Source organism: Dipteris shenzhenensis, chromosome 32 (genome assembly GCF_047967505.1).
Source record: "Dipteris shenzhenensis isolate YYH24624 ecotype China chromosome 32, Dip_SZ_1.0, whole genome shotgun sequence".
NCBI lineage: Eukaryota > Viridiplantae > Streptophyta > Polypodiopsida > Gleicheniales > Dipteridaceae > Dipteris > Dipteris shenzhenensis.
In genome coordinates this window covers 10,193,395-10,215,640 of record NC_141627.1, presented here as the reverse complement: position 1 = coordinate 10,215,640, position 22,246 = coordinate 10,193,395, and the positions used below count along the sequence as shown (strand labels likewise).

Genomic DNA, 22,246 nt, shown 5'->3' with positions numbered 1-22,246 from the left:
TGACATATGTGGTTGTGCATGTGTGGGTGTGTGAAATGCAAAATTTAGAAGTGTTGGCATGAATGAGAGAGAGAGAGAGAGAGAGAGAGAGAGAGAGAGAGAGACGATACTTATATGAGGGTGGGCAATCGACACCCTAACGTACAACTTATGCAAGGTCACCCCCACAATTTCAAGGACAAATAACCTTACTTTTATTGGTTAGAGACGCCATTGTAACATAAGAATGCACAAAAAATATTGGACAAATAACCTTACTTTTATTGGTTAGAGATGCTATTGTAACATTAGGATGCATAAAAAAAATTAATTTGAGAGTGGGCAATCCACAATTGGTAGTGCCACGAGGTTTAGTTAACCGACAATTTTTACAACCTTGTTGTTATTGGTATTCTTATGCTATCATACCTCAATTGTACCCACTTTCAACAGTTATAGATGAGGTCAAGGTAAGTAAAAATGCTGAGTTGAATTTCCATGGAGAGGATTCCATATGCCATTAACTTGATTCTCCCTTGATATATTCGCCATTTTCTCAAAAAAAAAACTTTATTCTAACTTTTTTTTATTTCATCGCTTCTCCTATGAATTTAGTGTTTTCTATTACCTGCAGATAATTTTCCATTATAAGGCTTTAGAGAAGAAAGACGTAGGAAGGACGTCCCGAAGCGATAGGCGCGAGCCAACAAAAAACAAAGGGCTCGAGGCAAAGGAAGTAGGATGTTGGTCACATGGTGCTAAGGTGGGTCTCTTGACCTCATGTCTGAATTCATTGTTAATCCATTATAAGGCTTTAGAGAAGAAAGACGTAGGAAGGATGTCCCCAAGGGATAGGCGCGAGCCAACAAAAAACAAAGGGCTCGAGGCAAAGGAAGTAGGATGTTGGTCACATGGTGCTAAGGTGGGTCTCTTGACCTCATGTCTGAATTCATTGTTAACACGATGGAGTGTCCCTACTAGTATACCTTGATTTTAAACCTTATATTCCATCCTTGGAAAGTTATCAAGGATGCGAAGAGAAGGTGACATCTTCATGCCTTATTTGAAACTAGTATGAATTGAGATAAAGGAGACGACAATGTTGTCTTGACCACATGATCATGCAAGGTAGGTGCTTGCACAGCGTTCATGGTGAGGGAGAGGGAAGGAGGAGGTTGCATGCAAACACACCGGCTAGTACTGGTGAGGGGATTACAAGAGAAGGGCGAGAATGATGAACGAGGAGGCAGCAGTGCTACATTTTGGAGTGTTGAGAGGACATATGTTCGCTCCAAAAGTTCAATCAAAAGGCTGTTTAAAAAAAAAAGGATGGGCTTAAAAAATGAGGTGGGATCAAAAAATAATCTAACATGTAAATAATAAATAAATAATCTAACATGTAGATAATAGTCCAACATGTAAAAATAAATAAATAAATAAATAAATATTTTGGCCATAATTAGAAGCTAAGAGCGCCTCCCTGCGCCAACGCTGGTGCTAAGGAGGGCTGCTCTCTCAACATCCCTAACTTTTAAGAACGTGCATCCCCGTGTGTAGATGATTTTTAATCTCCATCAGCCGCACCTACTGCACAACTTAGAAATGCAGCCTTCTACCGGTTCCACCTACTGAACATAATAGAAATGCAGCTCCAAACTTCATTAAATGCAGCCTTCCACCGGTTCTTCAAGTCTAGCAGCCCACTGCTAGGCTAGAGATGCAGATTTTGGGAATGCTGGCTTGGCAAGCAAATGCTGAGTCCAGGAGGCTAAAACCACATGGGGACTTGGAAACAAGTTGCTAGCAAGGCTAGCTCACGCGGGGAGCTCAAGGTGTGGAGACCGGGTGGACCGGTGGGGGGAAGGGGGTGACCGGGAGGTGCCGGTGAAACGGTAGTCTCGGTCCACGCAGTCGTCTCTCTCGTCTCTTTGTAATGCCAACAACAATGCCAATTCGCCATAGCCATAGCCACACCAAGCTCCACGGCTTCTTCCTTTCCTATTGCTCCCACTCTCCATAGCTCATCTTTCCCAATCCTTCATCTTCTTCCTTCTCCCTTTTTCTTTTGCCTTCCCAATCCACCTCCCTTCATCTTGCAGCCTTCTCTTGCCCCGCCTTTGCATCTTTGACTCATTTCCCCTTTCGCATAGCCCGCTTTCCCGTTACCTTCGTCACACGGATGACTCAGTCCATGCGTCTGCAAAAGGATCTGTCGTTTTCGCGTACCCCGATCGGGATGCCGCCCTTTGAATCACTGTGGGTAACTCACGACGAATGCCGTCTGTCGAAGGACTTAGTTTTGGCATTTTAATAACGCAAGCTTGACGCGGTTGCGTAATAATTGCGCCTGTTCGTGTTGCAAGAAGAGTCCTTCTAAACCACGCTTAACCACGAGTTTTTTTCCAGCATTTGCAGAAAGGTTTCCATTTTGCACATAAATCTCCCCCGAGTTTAGGACTTAGCATTGAAGATTTGGCATTATGTCAAAAAGGGAGATAGTTGCCTTAAACCCAACAGATGGAAAATACAAAGTGGGCGATCAGTTATGGAAAGGTGCGTGCATCATGATTTTGTAGCGCTATTCTTTGTAACAACAATTACATAAAGCAAGGGTGAAGTGCAGATTTCAAAACTGCATCGACTCTAGCTAGGACAACTTCTAGCAGCAATGTTGTACAGTCTTGCTTCTAATGGTCGCCAACACGTAGGACCAGAATGATTATGAAAAAGTTCGTAAGAGGTCTGGTAAGAGTGCAAGTCCAGATTGCTGTGTCGATATTGTTTGAAAAACGGAATTTCGAGTGACACGACGCTCTCTCGTCACCCCTTTCTCAAATTCCCCTACAAACTAAGTAATGCATTATCGGAGAATTTGAGGCCCCTTGAGCATCATGTTGGTGCATCGTTTGGCTTAATTCATTCTAAAATGATGTTTTAAATGAATTTGGAATTGGAGGGACGGTCTCATTTGCCAGCCTCTCTAGTCTCTGGTCTCTAATGGCTTGCAGAGCTTACCTCCACAATACTCTGTGCAGTGTACATGCCCCATCCATTGTACAATGAAAATTAAATGTGTCAAGAACAATTTCACTGTCGTTTCAAGCAACGTGCAAGAATTTAGTCCTTAGTACATGCATTTTCTTTGACGAGAGGGTGTAAGGGTTCCTGGAACTTTTGGAATGTGACGGCAGCTTACGCTTTTAGTCCTTTGAGAATAGAAGCGTTGCTTTGCTTACTAGACTTTCTAATTTGGCTATGTTTTGACTCCTCTTCTAAAGTCTCTCTCTCTCTCACTCTCTCTTTTTCTACTTTCTTCTTTCATACCATCACGTTTTCAATAAATTTCTATATCTAGACTTATGAAGATATGAGAAGCTTCATATTGGTATCCCCGTTGATGCCTACTTCTTTGAAAACTTTCTATGCAACTTGACAAGAAACATTGAAGTTGATCTTCTCCAGGTGCATCGTTCTTTTCAGAGACAAGTATATACATTGTCTAATGTTGCTCATAGTTCATGTATGACAGTGGGCCCTAGGTATCTCTTGCACCAACACGTCGGAGCTGGGTCATATGGGGATGTATGCAAAGCTACGGACATGGAAACAAAGCAGCTTGTGGCACTTAAGGTCTTTGAATTGCCTTTTCCCTCTAGAGTTTGCCTTTTGAAAGATATTGTTCCTTTTTCTGCTCCTTTACCCTTTTTGAATGCAGACGTACTGAGCCAGGCAGTTTGCAGAATAGCTTGTGCATATATAATCTAGTGCAATCAAAGTTTGTGGGAATGCTTATATATCATTTCAACAGCAAATAAAGTTGTCCATAAAGGGAAGAGTGACATGCCATTTTTTGAATCTTGTTTTATGGTGCTGATCTGCAGCGGATAGCCAACATTTTGTCTAATGACTTGCTGGTCAAACGCGAGCTACGGGAAGTTTGTATAATGCGTCACCTGTCACATCCATACATCATCTCTTGTAAGGGCCTGCATAACATAGTTAGTTTTGTATTCTTCTGTTTACATGGCTTGCTTTTGTGACGTCAGAGCAAAAACTAGAGAATGCAGATTCACATGGTAGACATTACGGAGGTTATACAAATCTTGAGTCATAAGCAGTATAACAGACAGGGTTAGTTCAGATATCAATGCTCTAAGCGCTCTTGTTTGCATGGCAACATTAATGGCAACTCTATGTAACGGAAACTACATATAACCATAGAGGATCTCTGAGAGGCCCAGCCAGGAACTTTAATAGGCTTAATCGTTTGGGAATGTTCCTGGATTCATCTAGGTATATGATTTGGCATGGAAACTATTGTTGCTACAAAATGCTTGATGTGGGACAATGCCTGGCTGTGTGAAGTGACTTGTCGATTGGCTTGCAGCTGAGTAAATTTTTGAGTAATGGAATCTCTACAATCGGGTGAATTTAGAGTAGGACCACAAGGTGTTTAAGAACGAACCTCAAGACTTTTACCTTTTGAAGATCCAGATGTTTCGGGTGAGTGAGTGTATCGACTCAGTTCTCTTGGGACTTCAAATGAGCCAGCTTGGAACGTGCATTATAAAGTTCATAATAGTCTTTCTGATGGTACATTGCAATTCTCACTATAATGTTTATTGGGGGCAACCCTAATGTTGCAAAACATCTCGAGTAATGCGAATTCACTTCCAACATATGCTTATAATGAAGAGTTAGCTTATGCGAGGCCTCCTCAATGACTGTCTCCATTGTGGCAATCCTCTCCTCCGTCGGAGGACTGCTCTCTCGGGCTCCCTCTGTATGTCAATGGAGGTCGTCCACATCCTTTCGGAGATTAATTGCGACTGTCAGGACACCTATTGTAGTGTCTCTATCTATCTCTGCTTCTCCTGTATGAAGTGAGCCTACTCCATCTCTCTTGCATGGACACGGTGGACCTCCATGATGATTTGCTCCAAGGCCTTGGGTGGGATTGTGTGTGCCTAGAGTGACTGGTATGGGTAGGGCATGAAAGAGGGCTGAGTGATGGGGGGTAGATGAGTGAGTGGGTATAGTGGCATGAGACTGAGGGTGATGAGGAGACACCTGGAAAGTGGGTGAGGTGAGTTCGGCTGTATAGGGAAAGGTGGCTGATTGAGGGCTAGAGGTGATAGGAAAGAGGCATACTGTGGGGAGGCGGAGAGTGGTACGGTGGTGGTTAAGCTAGAAGGGCATGCCAAAGCCGTCTTTGATGGTGGTGCTGCCATCTCCAATGATGGTGCTGTCACCTTCAAAAGTGGTGGTGCTGTCACCTCCAAAGATGGTTCTATGGGTGTCGATGATGATGATACAGAAGCTGAGGCTGATGTTGAAACTGCTAAAGGAAGATACTGTGGTGGCTGAGAGAGCAAGAGAGCAGCTAGGAAGGTGAAGGAATTTGCAAGGAGCCCAACAAAAAGCATTGGAATCCAATCACACTTTTCCCTGTATCCTCTAAGTGAAAGCAGAAAACTCTAAAAGCTAGGGAAATCAATACAGCAGGTTTAGAAAACTGTAAAATGTAAAAAAAAGCGAATTTTAAATTTATGAATATCTTGCTTTAATATTTAATTTGCTATTGTAGCTTAAGATAATATTTAATAATTAGTTGAATTTTTGATTAGTTTGCCCAAGAGGCTCTGCGGGTCTTTAGAAACCCAGTATAGCTGCTTATGCTTGGGCACTGATGACGACATAAGTGCTGCTTTGCTTGCTAAGTATGTCTATCTTTTGTTTTTCAAAATTTTTTTGTTACCTCACTTCTCTTTCGTTTTCTCTTTTATTTTCTTTGTAGAACTTTGGTCTTTAGAACAACAAAAATCTGAATTTGTACGATTGGATTTATTCTAGTCTTACAAAGGTGTATATATATTTTAATAGTTTTTACCCTAGGATCCCTCTTACCATGCATACAATTAATTAAACAGTACACCTAGAACAAATATGTTCCTAGGTTTGCTAGGCTCACAACTTGACCTAGACAACTTAGAATCGACCCAAACTGAAACCATCTTCTGGAATCTTTCGAAACCTATATGGCAGCTTATGCTTGGTATTGATGAGAACATAAGCGTAGCTTTGCATACTAATGTCTAAAGTTGCTTACAAATGTGTTCTACAAAAATTTTAATTTGAAATATTTTAGCCCTAACTAATGTGCATGTGAGTGACCAAGGGGCTAATCTTAACACCTAAAGACTATGGGTTCTAAAGATCACATCCGCCCAACACATAAACACTACGTGATCTTGATCTATCCTCATAAAGCCAAGCATCATTGCCCAACACACCAAGGCTCATCCCAAAGCTAGTCTAAAGACGTTAGGAATAAACACATGGGTACTAATGACCCCATGGATATTCCGAATGTTAGAAATGACCCAACAGAGGGTACACGCAGCGGAAGACTTATAGTAATGCCCAGGAGCTCACACAGTGTGGTGTGGGTGTGGAATCACAAACTTCTTTACTTATGTGCATTCAATAGATGTGCAGACTCATCAATAGACAATGAACCGGCCAGATAGAGAAACCACCAATATATATTTCCGTCCAAAACTATGGACACAATACAAAAGAGATAGATCCAGAGTCCCACCAATGGTGTGGTCCTCTGATCTAACCACAAGGTCCTTCTCCTATCTACTGGCTATCTCTAGACTCGAGCCCGCGTGCTCCACCTCGAGCGTCTGTAGACTTTCCGTCCAGTGTGTTCTTCTCCACCTTACTGCCTGTGAATCAGCCTAGGTGGGCAGCCCCTGCCAAGCTTTGTCTGCAGCACATAGGTCCCTGTTCCACTGCTCCAACCTGCTTGTGAATGGCTGCTCTAGACGGTATGATGATCACAACACCTTGCTGCCCTAGAAGACAGCCAAGGTCCCAGCCCTTAGGGAACTCAGTCTGCAGCACTCCTTCAACTCTCCTTTACCTCCAAGATGAGGCCAAAGGGAACGCCTTCAGGCTGCTCTTGTCTGTTCCACTTTCTGCTGGATGTTGGATTAGAAATGAGGCCACAAGCCTCTCCTTTTATAGGCCCCAAGGGCCCCTTGAACTAACCGACCAGCCAGCCCTAGCCCTCCAATCAAGGCAGGGGCCCAGCCTATAAAGGCATGCCACTGCCCACTGGCAGCCCCATTTGCTGCTCTACCAAGTCCCATGCAGCCCCGTACCCCTGCGCTCCTGACCTGCCATGTCAGCGCCTGTTTACCCTGTTCTCCTGATCTGCCACGTGTGCACCTCAGCTCTGTACTATTCTGTACTGTTGCTAACGTCATCCGTGGTCTCTTCTCTTGAGTCCCTACTACTGTCCTCTGCTCCGCCTTATGCTCCTGCAGATCAGCCAGGTACCCGCCTCTCTTCTTTTGGGGCACATCCTGCCCTAGGTCTCCCTCCCCCACGCTCTCCTCATTTGGGGGCTTACAGATGGGGAGGTGAGCTTTCCAACACCCCCTCTCACCGACACATCTAGGCCCAATGCCGACACGTCGATGACGATGCTCCAGTAACTCCCTGGTCGTAGTCCTCTGGAACCTTTCAGTGTCGAAATCTTTTCCTTGCTTTTCATCCAGTGGCTCTTGCTCCACCAGGTCCGGTTTTGCTTCCGCACACCATCCTAGTACACAGGTCCATCTTTGGTAGCACCTCCTGGCACCTGAAGGGGAGCGAAAATGCCCAGATGGTGTGCGCAGCGAGAATGGAGTGTGTTCAGTAGTAGAGAGTGCAGAGAGAGAGTAGAGCCTTGAGTTGGGTGTGTACCAGTGTGGTACACACAAAGAATGAAAGAATGTATTTATGTTTTAGGGTACGGTACACTTACACCCACAAAGGTGCGGTCACATGTACAAGTAAAATATATACACGGGAAGTGAAGCGAAGGGCCTTTACACCCAACAACCTGCCACTTAAAGGTCATGAGCGAACCTTTAACCAACTCCCACTAGTCGAATGCAATGCTCATGCTGAGCCTTTGCAAGACTCTTTGTGAGAGCATCTGCAGGGTTATCTTGTGTTTTGATCTTAGTCAGTGTGACTAGACCATCATCGAGAACCTGTCTGATAAAGTGGTACTGTACATCAATATGTTTGGTACGTACATGAAACATGGCATTCTTAGCCAAACATATGGCACTCTGGCTATCACATCCAAGTATAGGTGTTTTGGTGGGCAGCCCAAAATCCTTGACCAGCGACCAAGCCAAACAGCTTCTTTCGAAGCTTCAGTGGCTGAAATATATTCAGCCTCAGTGGTAGAACTATCTTTTGCAATCTAGAGCACCAAGAAAGTGCCCCACCAGTCAAGGTAAATATGTACCGGCTAGTAGACTTGTGAGTATCCAAGTCACTTGCCATGTCTGCATCACAATATCCCTGCAGATCTAATGTACCCTTTCCATAACAAATACATTTTCTTTGTGTGCCTTTAAGGTACCGGAAGATACATTTCACTGCCTCCCAATGTGCTTTGCCAGGATTTGACATAAACTTGCTTACAACTCCCAGTGCATGAGCAATTTCAGGTCTAGTGGCAACCATAGCATACATGAGTGACCACAAGCTGAAGCATAAGGAACACCCTTCATAGAGCTGGCTGCCTTGTCATCTTTTGGGCAATCTGCTTTGCTGAGCTTAAGGTATGGTGGTAATGGAACACCAAGTGGCTTAGCATTTTCCATAGAGAAACGGTCAAGTACTTTGCTGATGTACTTTTCTTGTGAGAGAAATAAGAGCTTCTGCTCTCTATCTCTTGTCACACGCATGCCCAAAATATGTTCAGCTGCACCCAAGTCCTTCATGGAAAAGGCTGAATTCAGCTGTCTTTTTAATGCATTAACCTGGCTCTTATGCTTACCAGCAATAAACATATCATCCACATAAAGCACAAGGATAATAAGGCTTCCATCATCAGCCTTCTTTGTGTATAAGCAGTGATTTGCATTGCTTCTTTTAAACCCATGTGAGAGCATGAAGGCATCAAATTTCTTATACCACTGTCTAGGAGCCTGTTTTAAACCATACAAGCTTCTCTTAAGCTTGCACACCAAATGCTCCTTTCCTGGCATAACAAAGCCCTCTGGCTGTTGCATATACAGCTCTTCTTCTAAATCACCATGCAGGAATGCAGTTCTAACATCCATCTGATCAAGCTCAATATCCATAGATGCTACAATAGCAAACAATACACGAAGAGTGATCATTTTGACAACAGGTGAAAAGACTTCCTGAAAGTCAATCCTCTCTTTCTGTGTATAACCCTTAGCCACAAGCCTGGCTTTGTATTTGGGTTTGCCATCCACACATTTGATTTTGTAGACTCACTTGTTAGGAATAGCTTTCCTATCTTTGGGCAATGAAACCAAATCCCAAGTATCATTCTGATACAATGACTTCATTTCTTCCTGCATAGCTTGCTCCCACTTTTTCTTTAACTCACATGACAACGCCTCTTTATATGTGAGAGGCTCACCCTCATCTGTGAGTAAAATGCAGTCCAAAGAGGGATCAAACCTTCGTATAGGTCTCCTGACACGTGTAGACCTTCTCACTGAATGATCTATGTTATCAGGCAATGGATCTACATCCAAAGGAATGTCAATAACCTCATGATTTGGCTGTTGAACTGCATTTTCAGGTTGCTGTGATACATTTTCAGGCTGCTGTAATTCATTTTCAGGCTGCTGTAATTCATTTTCAGCATGCTGATTTTGTTGTTCAAACTGATTTTCAGCATCCCTTTGCTGCCCATTTGCATCTGGCTCAATAATGACACGCTGATTATCATAACCAGCATCAAATGGAGCTGAATTTTCAGTGGCTGATGGCTGTTGATGTGGCTGGCCATGCTGAAATTTCACTCTCCCTTTGTCTACATCACTAGATGTGGCATTTTTCAGCAGCTTTGATTCAGTAAATACCACATCTCGGCTGCGTAGCACCTTTTTCATGCTTGGAACCCAAACTCTATAACACATTTCACCATCATCTCCATAACCCATGAAGATGCCTCTGAGGGATTTCATGTCAAGTTTGGTTCTGCTATCAACAGGCACATGTACGTAGCATTCGCAGCCAAAGACCCTTAAGTGGTCATATGAAGCAGGTTTGCGAGACCAAACCTCTTCAGGGATGCCACTATCAAGTGCACGATGTGGAGATCGGTTACAGATATGCACCGCGGTTTTAAGTGCCTCTCCCCAAAACAATTGCGGGAGATTAGCTGTGGACAGCATGCACCGAATCTTCTCACATAGAGTGCGATTCATTCGCTCAGCCACACCATTAGATGACGGATTATAAGGGGCTGTAAGCTCCCGTTTAATCCCATTTTCATCACAAAAACTATTAAATTGTTTAGATACATACTCTCCCCCATTGTCTGTTCTTATGCATTTCAGTTTTAAGCCCTTTTGTGTGCTAACAAATGCATAAAACCTTTTAAAAGCATCCAATGCCTCACTTTTCTGCTTGAGCAAATAAACCCATAGCTTTCTAGAGTGGTCATCAATAAAAGACACAAAATAACGAAAACCACTATGAGTTTTTATTGGCATGGTACATACATCGGAATGGACTAAGTCCAAGATACATGCCTTCCTAGAGGCTCCATGAGAGTATGAACTCTTTACATGTTTTCCAAAGACACAGTCATCACAAAAGTCAAGCTTTGAGTTTTTACATCAACTCTTCCAAGTGAAGAAAGTGCATCCAAACCCTTTTGGCTCATGTGTCCAAGACGCTTGTGCCATAGCTCCATGTGTGACTGCACTTCTGCAACTGCAACAAACTTTCCAGGAAGTGCCTTGCAGTGAAGATAATACAGAGTTCCCTTTTTACCACCTCTAGTGACCAGCATGGATCCTTTCTCTATTTTCCACATTCCACCACCAAAAGTAGTAAAGTAGCCCCTGCTGTCTAACTGCCCAACAGAAAGCAAGCTCTTCTTAATGCCAGGTACATACCTAACATCATGAAGAATCAATTCTTGGCCATTTTCAAGAGCCAAGTGTATGGTGCCCACTCCTTCAATATCACATGCATGGTTATTCCCTAGGTAAACTTTCCCAAGGTTACCTGCCGCATAAGAAGAAAAACACTCCAAAGATGGAGTTACATGAAATGAAGCACCACTATCAACAATCCACGATTGTGACAGACCATCATGAGCAGACAACAAGGCATCTATCACATCCCTTTTAGTGATATACATGTCTTCCACTGCCATAGCATGTGGATCTGCAGATGCAATCAGCAAATCGGCATCTTTATCTTCTTCTATCTCCTCAATGACAACACTAGATACCATATTTGCCTTCTTTGTTTCTTTAGGGGTAGAGTTGACATCCTTCTCATTCTTTTTGCCTTTTGCATTAGCCTGCTTCTTGCGTTCTTGCTCCTTTTTATAGTACCTGCAATCGGGCTTTTTATGCCCTTTGTGTCCACACTGATAGCAAGTGACATCTTGCTGTTTTTCCTTGCTTTTGCTGCGATTTTTATGCTTATTTACAGAATTTGACTTCTTTTCAGTCCGTCCTCTAACATTATAGGCTGATCCACTGTTTTCCCCACTAGACTTGCGTCTAATCTCCTCATTGAGGATAGAACCTCGCACACCATCAAATGTCAAGTTGGGGTTGTTGCTCAATGACACAACCAATGCTTCCCATGAATCTGGCAAAGTCATGAGCAAGAAGATAGCCTTTAGCTTAGGATCAAAAGCTGGCAAGCCTGCATCCTGTAACTGACTCAAAATACCAGTAAATGCAGTCAAATGCTCTGAGGCGGGCTTAGACTCATCAAGCTTCAAGTTGACCAGCTTTCGCATGAGATGAACCTGATTGACAAGAGTCGTATTCTCATACGTAGCCTTGAGTTTTTCCCAAACTGCATATGCGCTGTTGAGTCCCTTGATATCAACCAAGATATCATCAGTAACTGCCATTTTGATGTAAGTAATGGCCTTTTTATTCATTTTAGCCCAATCCTCATCTGACAAACCAGCAGGTTTTTGTTCTGCCAAAGCATCTTCACAATCCTTCAGAAAAAGTATGCCTTGCATACGATCTTTCCAAAGATCAAAGCCATTGCCATCAAACTTGCGAATCTCAAAAAGATTCTTTGTGTCAGCAGTGGATGCACTTCCAGCCATTTTCAGCAATAAATTTCTGCAATAAAATGCTGAATACAATCAGCCAATAGCAAGGTTGCTGTATATAACAGCAAATACACAAACTTGCACTCCAAAATGTGACCAAGAAGCAGATATTTTGCTGCAATTTCAGTCCCAAGGGCTGATTACAGCATATACACAAACCAAATCTGATACATATGCATACAAGACAGCTCCCACTTCAATAATACATCACCATAATGCACAAATGCAATAACCCGAGTGGTGTATGTGCCACTGTTTCACTGCACAATGAGCATTCAGCAATACATGTACCAAGAGAAGCTGCCTTTTCACAACATTTGATACATCCCAAGTCCAAATTTCTCTTACTCAGCAGTGAATTTGCTGTAATTCCACTATCAAAGCACCAATCGGCTCAAAATACATCACCAATGTGAAAAGCCCCAAAATTCTGTGCATAAATCTGCACAAATCTGAGAACTGTGCTTCTGTCGTGACCTGCCGACGTCACAAAACGTGATTGCGCTGTTGGGAACGTGTCCGCTTGTGTTGAAACGTGACATGGAAGACCTGTCGCCTATTGCCGACTTCTGTTGCTTGTCTGTCCAGCACACTTGCCTGAAACGTGACAACCTGTCCTGCGTTGACCTGTCCTGCGCGTGCTGCCACCTGACCAACAGAGATGACGACTTCCTGATTTCTCGCAAGTGAAGAGCCGGCGATGTCTTGCACAGGCTCCGAGAAGAGTGCACACCTTAGCCGCAGCTCTGATACCAGTTTGAAGGGGAGCGAAAATGCCCAGGTGGTGTGCGCAACGAGAATGGAGTGTGTTCAGCAGTGGAGAGTGCAGAGAGAGAGTAGAGCCTTGAGTTGGGTGTGTACCAGTGTGGTACACACAAAGAATGGAAGAATGTATTTATGTTTTAGGGTACGGTACACTTACACCCACAAAGGTGCGGTCACATGTACAAGTAAAATATATACACGGGAAGTGAAGCGAAGGGCCTTTACACCCAACAGCACCACCTCCTTCAGTCACGTTCCTGCCTTCGAACTCGAGCAACCCAGCCTCCACGATCTTCTAGTTGTCCCCCTCATAATGAGTGAACAACCTGGAGTCTTCTAGGCACCATGCTTTGAGGGTCTGTTTCAACCCGTCCTTCCTTTGGCAAGGTCTGCAACAAAAGTACATCTCCAGATAACCTGAACCGCAAACTTTAAATGCACCTGATTGAACTTGAGTCACCCTCCTTCTTGCAAGGGCACAATCCTCCAGTCGTGGAAGTCGATTCCCTAGAGCTTCTGAATCAGGGTCGTCCTTCAACAAGGTCCTTGCCTTCAGGCTCCCACACGTGTCCTTCAGCAAGGTCCTTGCCTTTAGGCTCCCACACCTGTGAGCCTCCTACTTGGGCTCTGATACCATGTTAGAAATGACCCAACAGAGGGTACATGCAGCGGAAGACTTACAGTAATGCCTAGGAGCTCACACAGTGTGGTGTGGGTGTGGAATCACAAACTTCTTTACTTATGTGCATTCAATAGATGTGCAGACCCATCAATAGACAATGAACCGGCCAGATAGAGAAACCACCAAAATATATATTTCCGTCCAAAACTATGGACACAATACAAAAGAGATAGATCCAGAGTTCCACCAATGGTGTGGTCCTCTGATCTAACCACAAGGTCCTTCTCCTATTTGCTGGCTATCTCTAGACTCGAGCCCGCGTGCTCCACCTCGAGTGTCTGTAGACTTTCCATCCGTCGAGTGTGTTCTTCTCCACCTTACTGCCTGTGAATCAGCATAGGTGGGCAGCCACTGCCAAGCTTTGTCTGCAGCACACAGGTCCCTGTTCCACTGCTCCAACCTGCTTGTGAATGGCTGCTCCAGAAGGTATGATGATCACAACACCTTGCTGCCCTAGAAGACAGCCAAGGTCCCAGCCCTTAGGGAACTCAGTCTGCAGCACTCCTTCAACTCTCCTTTACCTCCAAGATGAGGCCAAAGGGAATGCCTTCAGGTTGCTCCTGTCTGCTCCACTTTCTGCTGGATGTTGGATTAGAAATGAGGCCACAAGCCTCTCCTTTTATAGGCCCCAAGGGCCCCTTGAACTAACCGACCAGCCAGCCCTAAATGGGCCAACTGGCTGGTCTGTTTGGGCTGACCAGTCTGCCCCAAAACAGCCCTTTAAGGGCTCACAAAACTAGGGCCCTTTGGCCCACATTTCTAGGGCTTTTGGCCCTCCAATCAAGGCAGGGGCCCAGCCTATATAAGGCATGCCACTGCCCAATGGCAGCCCCATTTGCTGCTCTACCAGGCCTCATGCAGCCCCGTACACCTATGCTCCTGACCTGCCATGTCAGCGCCTGTTTACCCTGTTTTTCTGATCTGCCATGTGTGCGCCTCAGCTCTGTACTATTCGTACTGTTGCTGAAGTCATCCGTGGTCTCTTCTCTTGGGTCACTACTGCTGTCCTCTGCTCCGCCTTATGCTCCTGTAGATCAGCCAGGTACCCGCCTCTCTTCTTTTGGGGCACATTCTGCCCTGGGTCTCCCTCCCCCACGCTCTCCTCATTTGGGGGCTTACAGATGGGGAGGTGACCTTTCCAACTGCTTTGCCTTATGCTCCTGTAGATCAGCCAGGTACCCGCCTCTCTTCTTTTGGGGCACATCCTGCCCTAGGTCTCCCTCCCCCACGCTCTCCTCATTTGGGGGCTTACAGATGGGGAGGTGACCTTTCCAACACCGAAACCCTTGTGGATGTGCGAAGAATCATCAATCTCCTACAGCATCACTAGTCTCGCATAGCATCTGGATAACTTAATATCAATTGGAGGGTGATTGATGCGAGTCCATCCCATGCGCTAGCTATCATTAGATGTGACAATCATAAAATACTCAAGATCCATCACTATATAGAAAATGGCAAAACTATTGTCATATTGAAGATGGTAGAGTAATAGTGATGGCAAATCACAGTGAAGGAAACGAATCTCACAGTAGATGACAAATCATACTGAAGAGGATAGGGTCACACTAAAGGTGACACGGTCACACTGATGTTGACATAGGCTATATTGGAGATAGCACTAAAAATCTAAATTTTTATGATTGGACTTACTCTAGTCTTACAAAGGTGTATACTGGAGATAACACTGAAAATGGTTGGGTCACCCTGAAGGTGACATGAGCTATATTGAAGATAGCATACATCATGATCAACGAGGATAAGAGCTCTAAATTGTAAATAACCATGTGCGCAGGATTTGTAGAAGATAACCGCCAGGATGTGAAGTCCTATTACAAGAATTCACACAAAGAAACTCACACGTTTGGTTAGTAAACATATGATCATGAAAATAGGATATCCAAGTATAATCCATAAATGAAGACGAGAGAAAGTATAGGTTTGTTACTCTAAGCCTTTGTGTACGACGAGCTTGTCTAGTTAGGCTATCTAATAATGGAAGAGACCTTGGCAACATGTCCAAATGTTGTTTAAGTAGGATGAAGCGAATCTCTTTGGTGTTATTGAGATAAAAGTGAAAAGTAGGATCTTTGTATGTGGATCTTTGAAGTGATGAGTTTATGGTTTTTGTGACTGTGTCATGAGATTGAAATTGCACATTGTGTTATGCTTTTAGACGTGGGTTTGGGCATGTTCATGGATTCATATAGATATGTATATATAGGATGGACATTGTCTCAAGTGGCTCCATGATATATAAAATTCTCCCTGGTCTTGAAGGCTTCAAGATCACCTTGCAAAATCATCATCATTGGCATAGTGATCCTTCATGGCATCAAGTTCACTGTGGTATGCAATGGTGATAGCTGAAACTTGCAGTTTCTTTGACACAGTGTCAGTAGTGGACTTCTTGGAAAGTGCATCTGCAACGACATTCTTCTTGCCAGGCACATGCACAATCTGAAAATGAAACATTGAAAGGAAGTTTGCCCACCGCATGTGCTTTTCTGATAGCTTTTGCTGAGTGAGAAAGTACCTTAAGGATTGGTGATCCGTCCAGATGTAGAATCAGCATCCAAGAGGTAATGAAAGAGCATGTATGACAACTGCCATCTCTTTCTCATATATCCCAAAATTCATCTCAGCATCGGCGAGCACTCTGCTCTCATACGCAACCACTCTACCGTCCTACATAAGTACTCCACCTATGCTGTTCCCGCAGGCATTACACTGGACAACAAAGGGCTTGCGTAAGTCTAGCAAGATTATGACAGAATCGGAATAGCTTCTCCTTAAGCTCTTCGAAAGCTGCAATTTCCTTACCCCATCTGAAAGACACTCCCTTCTTTTGTAGGGCATGGAGGGGCGATGCTATTTCAGCAAAATAGTGGATAAACCACCTGTAGTACAAGCATAAACCAAGAAATCTTCGTACATCATGGATGTTTTTCAACGGTGACCAATTCCGTATGGCCTCCACTTTGGCAGGATCCATCTTGATTCCATCCTTAGATCCTGACTCCATCCTTAGACATTATGTGCCCCAAAAAGTGGATTTCGTGCATGACAAACTCACTTTTCTTGGCATTAATCAGCAGCTTATGCTTCCCGAGCTGTGCAAAAACCATTGCCTCGTGCTTATAGAATACTATGATGTCATCAAAGAATGTCCCGATGGGAAAAAGGACGCTTTCTTTTTGTGTTGGATGAGGCTCTTTTTCCAAGGCGCCGTATGGAATCATATGGCTGTGGCGCACGCATCTTGAGGAGTTTCGACGACTGTATGGTCTTTTGCCCGCATCCCAAGGTGTTTTGATGGCTGTTTGCATTGCCGTGCCGTATGGATCTGCGTTTATTGCGTACGGGGGATCTGTACAAACTGTACAAACAGCCATTCGTAGGCTGCTGCTGCTGCTGCTGCTGCTGCATTGTCTTGGAGCTGTTGGTTGCTCTTTGATCCAGTTGCAAGCTTTTGGTGGGTCTCAGCCCTGACAGGATAGCTTGGCTTTTGCACTCGATCTCCTGCACCCCTGAGCCTCACCATTCTCTTTCTTCTCAGCTTCCAGTCTTCTCATTCTCTCTCTTTCTCCCTCTACCCCGTGGTTGGAAGTCACTTGCACTCTGCTGGGGGCTTGGACAGAGGAAAGGTGTGAGAGCAAAGCTTACCCCTCTTCCACGGACAGTGGGTACAGTCGGTCTGATTTCCCCTTTGTTTTCCATTTGCAATTTTCAAGTTCCTTGTGGTGCATTTGCTGTTTGGAGCTTCCTCTGGACCTTACAGGCTTAAGCAGACACTCAATTACAAAGGGTGTGCCTGGGAGAGTGCCAGAGGGGCAGTGTATTGCATTTGGATGCCTTGAGGTTGCTTGAGCATTTTGGGAAATGTATGGATGCCTTGTTACTCACCGTTGGTTACAGTCTCTAGGGAATGCCTTAGTTTTGCCTTGACAGTTGGGATCTAGTGGTGTACTTCAGTTTGATGCCGTGAAGCCAAGGTCTGGCTTGACAACGAAACTACAGGAATAATCTTTACAAGGGTGAGCCCTTGTTGATACCAAAAGGGGCACCAAGATATTTGGGGCCAGTGGGTGTCTCGTGTGGTGTGTCTTTGATCAGGGCATTCTAGCCTCCATCCAGTTGTTTCAGTTTATTTCTAAGTGTTTTTTAGTGGAAGAATTGATTGGGAATGATGCAATGTGGCTATAGAAGGTGTAAATGCTAAGATAATTACAGTTTACTGCCCTTTAGTTAATTGAAGGCCGGCTACTCCGCTATTTTGCTCACTAGTTTAGCACTTTAGCTTGCCCTTTGCTGCAGCCCATAGCGGCTTGTATGAGTTACTTTTTGGTTTTGTACTTTGTATCATAGGCCCGCGAGGCCTCCTGCAGACGGTAATACATCTTTCTTTCTTTCTTTCTTTCGTTCTTTCTCACGGAAGGCCTTCGACATTGTTCCACGATTGCGCATGTTCAGAAGACTATTGGAGATGCAGATTCTAGAAACTTTGATTTGGGGGGTGATGAGCCTATATGAGTCCGTCCGAGGGAGAGTTGGTGCCCCAAGAGGCTTATTGGATTGGGTCAAGAGCACGACAGGGGTGAAGCAGGGTTGCTCCCTTTCACCGACTCTTTTTGGACTTGACATTGATTAGATCCCATCCTTCACAGACCACCTAGGGGCCCAGGGATCACTATTGGCTGACCAAATGATATGACAATCCTCATATAATCTTCAACTGAGGTTTTGAAGAGACATCTGGAGGCCCTAGAGGTGTTTTGGCGAGAGAGAGACTCGATAGTCAACCTTGGGAAGGCCAAGGTTATGATCTTCAACACCTCACGTGCAAAGCTCAAGTGACATAGCTTCACTTACCGGGGTGAGCCAATGGAGATAGTGCAGTCCTACACATACTTGGGAGCAGTCTTCACGATGACTTAGGCAACCAGGGCATGTCACACGGGGGAAGATTGCTTTGGCCCGGCTAGAGAGACAATGTTTCTAGGCACACTTTCACGATCCACCGATGAAAAGTTGGCTTTTTGACACTAGTGTGCGGCTGATTGCCATGTATGCAGCACTCTTCTAGGGAACTGATCTCCCGTGGACAGAGTGGAGGAGATTTCAGCGGCTACAGGGCACCATGGACTCTAGGATGATTTGGAGTAAGCCCTTAGTCCCACATGAGATAGTACAGATACAGTTCGCCATGTCACCTCTCCAGGTTGATGCCATCTTTCAGACAGTGACATTCATCCACAGAGTTTGGGCCATACCTCACTGGAGACTATCGAGAATGGCGTTAGAGTCATCTAGACGGCTAGCAGAGAGCGGGACAGGTACATGGTATGCACCTATATCGACATGGTTTTCCAAGCACGGTATTTAGATGGACATGCTTCCTTCCTTTCAATAGAGCATGGACGCTCCACGCGAGTCGATCCCACGAGAGGAGATAGAGTCAAGTTGTTTGGTACTCTGATATATCAATGGCGTAGATTGCCATGGCTAGCCCTGATTTCATCTATGTCATTGGGGGCAAAGGGAGATCAGAGGAGTTGGTGTGCTCAGGCATTCACATGGTTTGCAGGATTGCCACTGTTTCAGTATAGCCTTGAGGCTCCATCCATTCCGCTTGCCTACTATGAGGTGAACCAGGTCATGAGAGAAGATCTCTTGTAGCTCCACACGTACAAGACTTGGTTAGCACCTATTGAGCTTTCGGTTAAACTCAACTTCTATGGAGATCGAGACAGAGGATCACTTTCCATTTAGATACCCTGTGTATTATGAGATCCATGAACGACATGATTGTCTATTCAATAGCAGTTTTGGCCCACTTGGAGAGTTTCCAGCACATCCTAATGAGCGGCGTGTGGCCACTCTCGTTCTTAAAACCCAAAGACAGAGATCAGCTCATATGAGCAGAGAGAAGAGCACAGAAGCGACCAGAAGAGTCGTTAGAGCATGTTCACGGATTTCTTTTTGGGTGACTTGAGCTAGGGACATCAGGGGACTAGACGTAGCGAGAACCAGAGTTCACGACTTGACCGACCCAACCCTTGGTGGACACCCACATGAGGATCGTAGACATATCCTCTCATTTCGATGTGGGAAGACAGACCACTGGAGTGACGATAGCACTTGTCAGACACCATGGAGACTATAGAGAAAGTGAGAGGGGCTTGGATAGGCCGAGCATCACCAATGATCCATCATTGGTTTCCTTCCTTGATGCCAGCCCTCACTATATCCAGACCCACTGTCATATGAGCTCCTCTTCTCTCTTCTCAGGAGCTGGTCCCATAGACAAGCATACATAGTTTAAGCCACATACATAGTTTAAGCCACTAGCTGGCCGATTGGTAGATGTCCTACGACTTTCCCCTCATTGTTTTCCTTTTTTTGGGTTTTCCCTCCCTTGCATCAGCGATAGTGCGATCATCTAATTTTTCTTATCACATACATCAGCCTTGGTATGGGTGCTCGTTTAGTGGCGCCACCCATAGCTTTCATTGTATGTGGTTTTTTTTTTCAGTAAGGAACCCCCCCCCATGACAATGAGGCAAATGTGATCGTCTAGTCTTTGACATTGAATACTCCTAGCATTTGCACCTTTGTTCTTAGAAGGTATAGAAGAAAGGAAGAAGACTCTACCCCCTTTGTGTTACACGCTAAAACTGGAAATGCGGACTGGTAAATCATGGGTGATGGCACTGTGTTGTTCCTCCCTGTGAAGCAAGCTCTAGTGATGCATACAATTTCGCTCCTGTATGCTTCCCACAAAGCCCACAGTTCCCTAGATGAGTCTGTATGTCACATGTCACAATCAAAAGACTCCTTACTGTGCATCCTTTTTACCCCTCTCTTGCGATACCATTTAATTCATTTTCACCTTGGCTAATTACACATTTAGGTGCATCTAGTCTGTGCCATGTCACCCTCACCAAGAACTTTGATTCCTGAAACCAGCCTCAACAATGTAAAGGGTGGTAGGATCCACTTAAACACAGCATACACAGCAAATAGACAAGTAAATATGCACCACAAAACAAATCACAGGGAAGCTAGAGTGCCCTTACTCAGAAACAAGGACACCGATTGGCCCCAAACGTTGGCACCCCTAGCGGTATTTATTTAACATTCATTTGAAGCCAAGTGGCTGATTACAAAGGTCTCTGGGAAGCTGTAAACCAACGCCCGTAGACTCCCCGTCCAGCCCACCCTATAATTCCGTGCTCAACTTCAAACGGTGAACGGCATCCAATCACTAGACAATCCTGTATCCTCAGCCAACCAAAGCATGCAATAGAGATTCCAATAGCATCCACTGTCTGAACCACTCCTGCAATCGCACAACCAAGTACCCTGCCCAACCAGTCAAAACGGCTGAACAACTGCAAGACAAAGCCCTCAACAGTTGAACTCTGGTGCAATCTGTTGAGATATCGAGCTCCACTCGTGATATGTCAGGGTGACCGTTGTGCATTTATGTCACCGACTTGTTAGCTGCAGATGCGGTTGGTACACCGTTCATGAAGCTATCCTTATGTACTCTAGTTTGTGGCTCAGTTAGTACGCCACCTTAGTTAGCTGAGTTTGGTTTGACACCCACATATAGGGTTCTTCTATTTCTTTGTACTAGAGTTCTTTTGGCTTACACAACTAAGAAGAGGAAAACTGTTTTCAGCTTCCACCTTGGTGTGTATTCCCCCATTGTGTATGTGAGAAAGCCGCAAGTGAGACTCCTTCCTTTTCTCCCACTAACTTCACATGGTATCAGAGCCTGGTTCGTGGTAAGGAGCTCAAGAAAGCAAACCAAGTTTGCGGTGTTTTGGTAAGAGGACCAGTGTTGCTTTCCTTTTTTGAGTTTGGGAGCGAATTTCTGCAGGTAGCACAGCTGGAAAGTGCAAGAGTGCATTGTCTCAGATTGAGACGTTCTTCGCGGTGTGGCGAGAGGGTAATATATGCTGCGAGAAAGGACGAAGCCATGGGTGACTTTATTTTTTTGATTCGAGGTCATTTCGGGGCCCGTTTTGGAGGCGGAAGTTCTCCGCAAGCACTGAGAAAAAGGTCTTGTTTTTGCTGTGCGACCACTGCTCTGCAGAACGGTGAAAAGCTGCCGTAAAAATCGCATCGTATGCCTGTGCGTAGAGATATTGGGAGTTACAGAATCATCCTTATTGCCTGTTTATGCAAAATCGTCACTAGAAAGTGACTCTGTGGTCAAATACCACTTTCGTCCGTTTTGCAGATTTGCCCTTGTGAGGCAGAAGCTAAGTTTTTTGCAGTGACAGAATATTTTGCAGTGTTCTGTAATGGCGTCTGATTCTCTTTCACAGATTTGTCATTGAAAAGCTTGACAAGAACAACTTCCAAGCATGGAAGTTTAGAATGACGAATTTTCTTATGGGAAAAGGCTATTGGGAGTTCATTACAGGAAATGAAGAAGAACCAGTTCTTCCTAATGTTCCCAATCAACAGGAAATGCAGGTATTTAAAGGATAGCATGAGAGAGCCAGAAAAGTTATGTACTGGCTGTCTATCAGTATTTCAGATTCTATGATTGTGCATATCCAGGATGCAAGTATGCCAAAGGAGGCATGGGATACTTTGACAAAAATGTACAGCACAAATATGCAAGCCAGGAAAATGCAGCTCAAGCAGGAGTT

General features: G+C 44.6%; 1 protein-coding gene across 3 annotated transcripts in view; it reads left to right on the top strand.

The window, feature by feature from the left end:
- Positions 1–1,919: 1,919 nt before the first annotated feature.
- The window catches only part of LOC147880286 (mitogen-activated protein kinase HOG1-like), a 75,013-nt gene continuing 54,686 nt past the window's right edge, over positions 1,920–22,246 (top strand). For all 3 annotated transcript variants that reach the window (XM_087371085.1, XM_087371084.1, XM_087371083.1), the window contains exons 1-4: positions 1,920–2,235; positions 2,386–2,532; positions 3,509–3,609; positions 3,861–3,957. In XM_087371085.1, the coding sequence (XP_087227211.1) occupies positions 2,460–2,532; positions 3,509–3,609; positions 3,861–3,957 (271 nt within the window). In that variant the 5' untranslated portion in view covers positions 1,920–2,235; positions 2,386–2,459. The remainder of the gene's footprint in view (positions 2,236–2,385; positions 2,533–3,508; positions 3,610–3,860; positions 3,958–22,246) is intronic.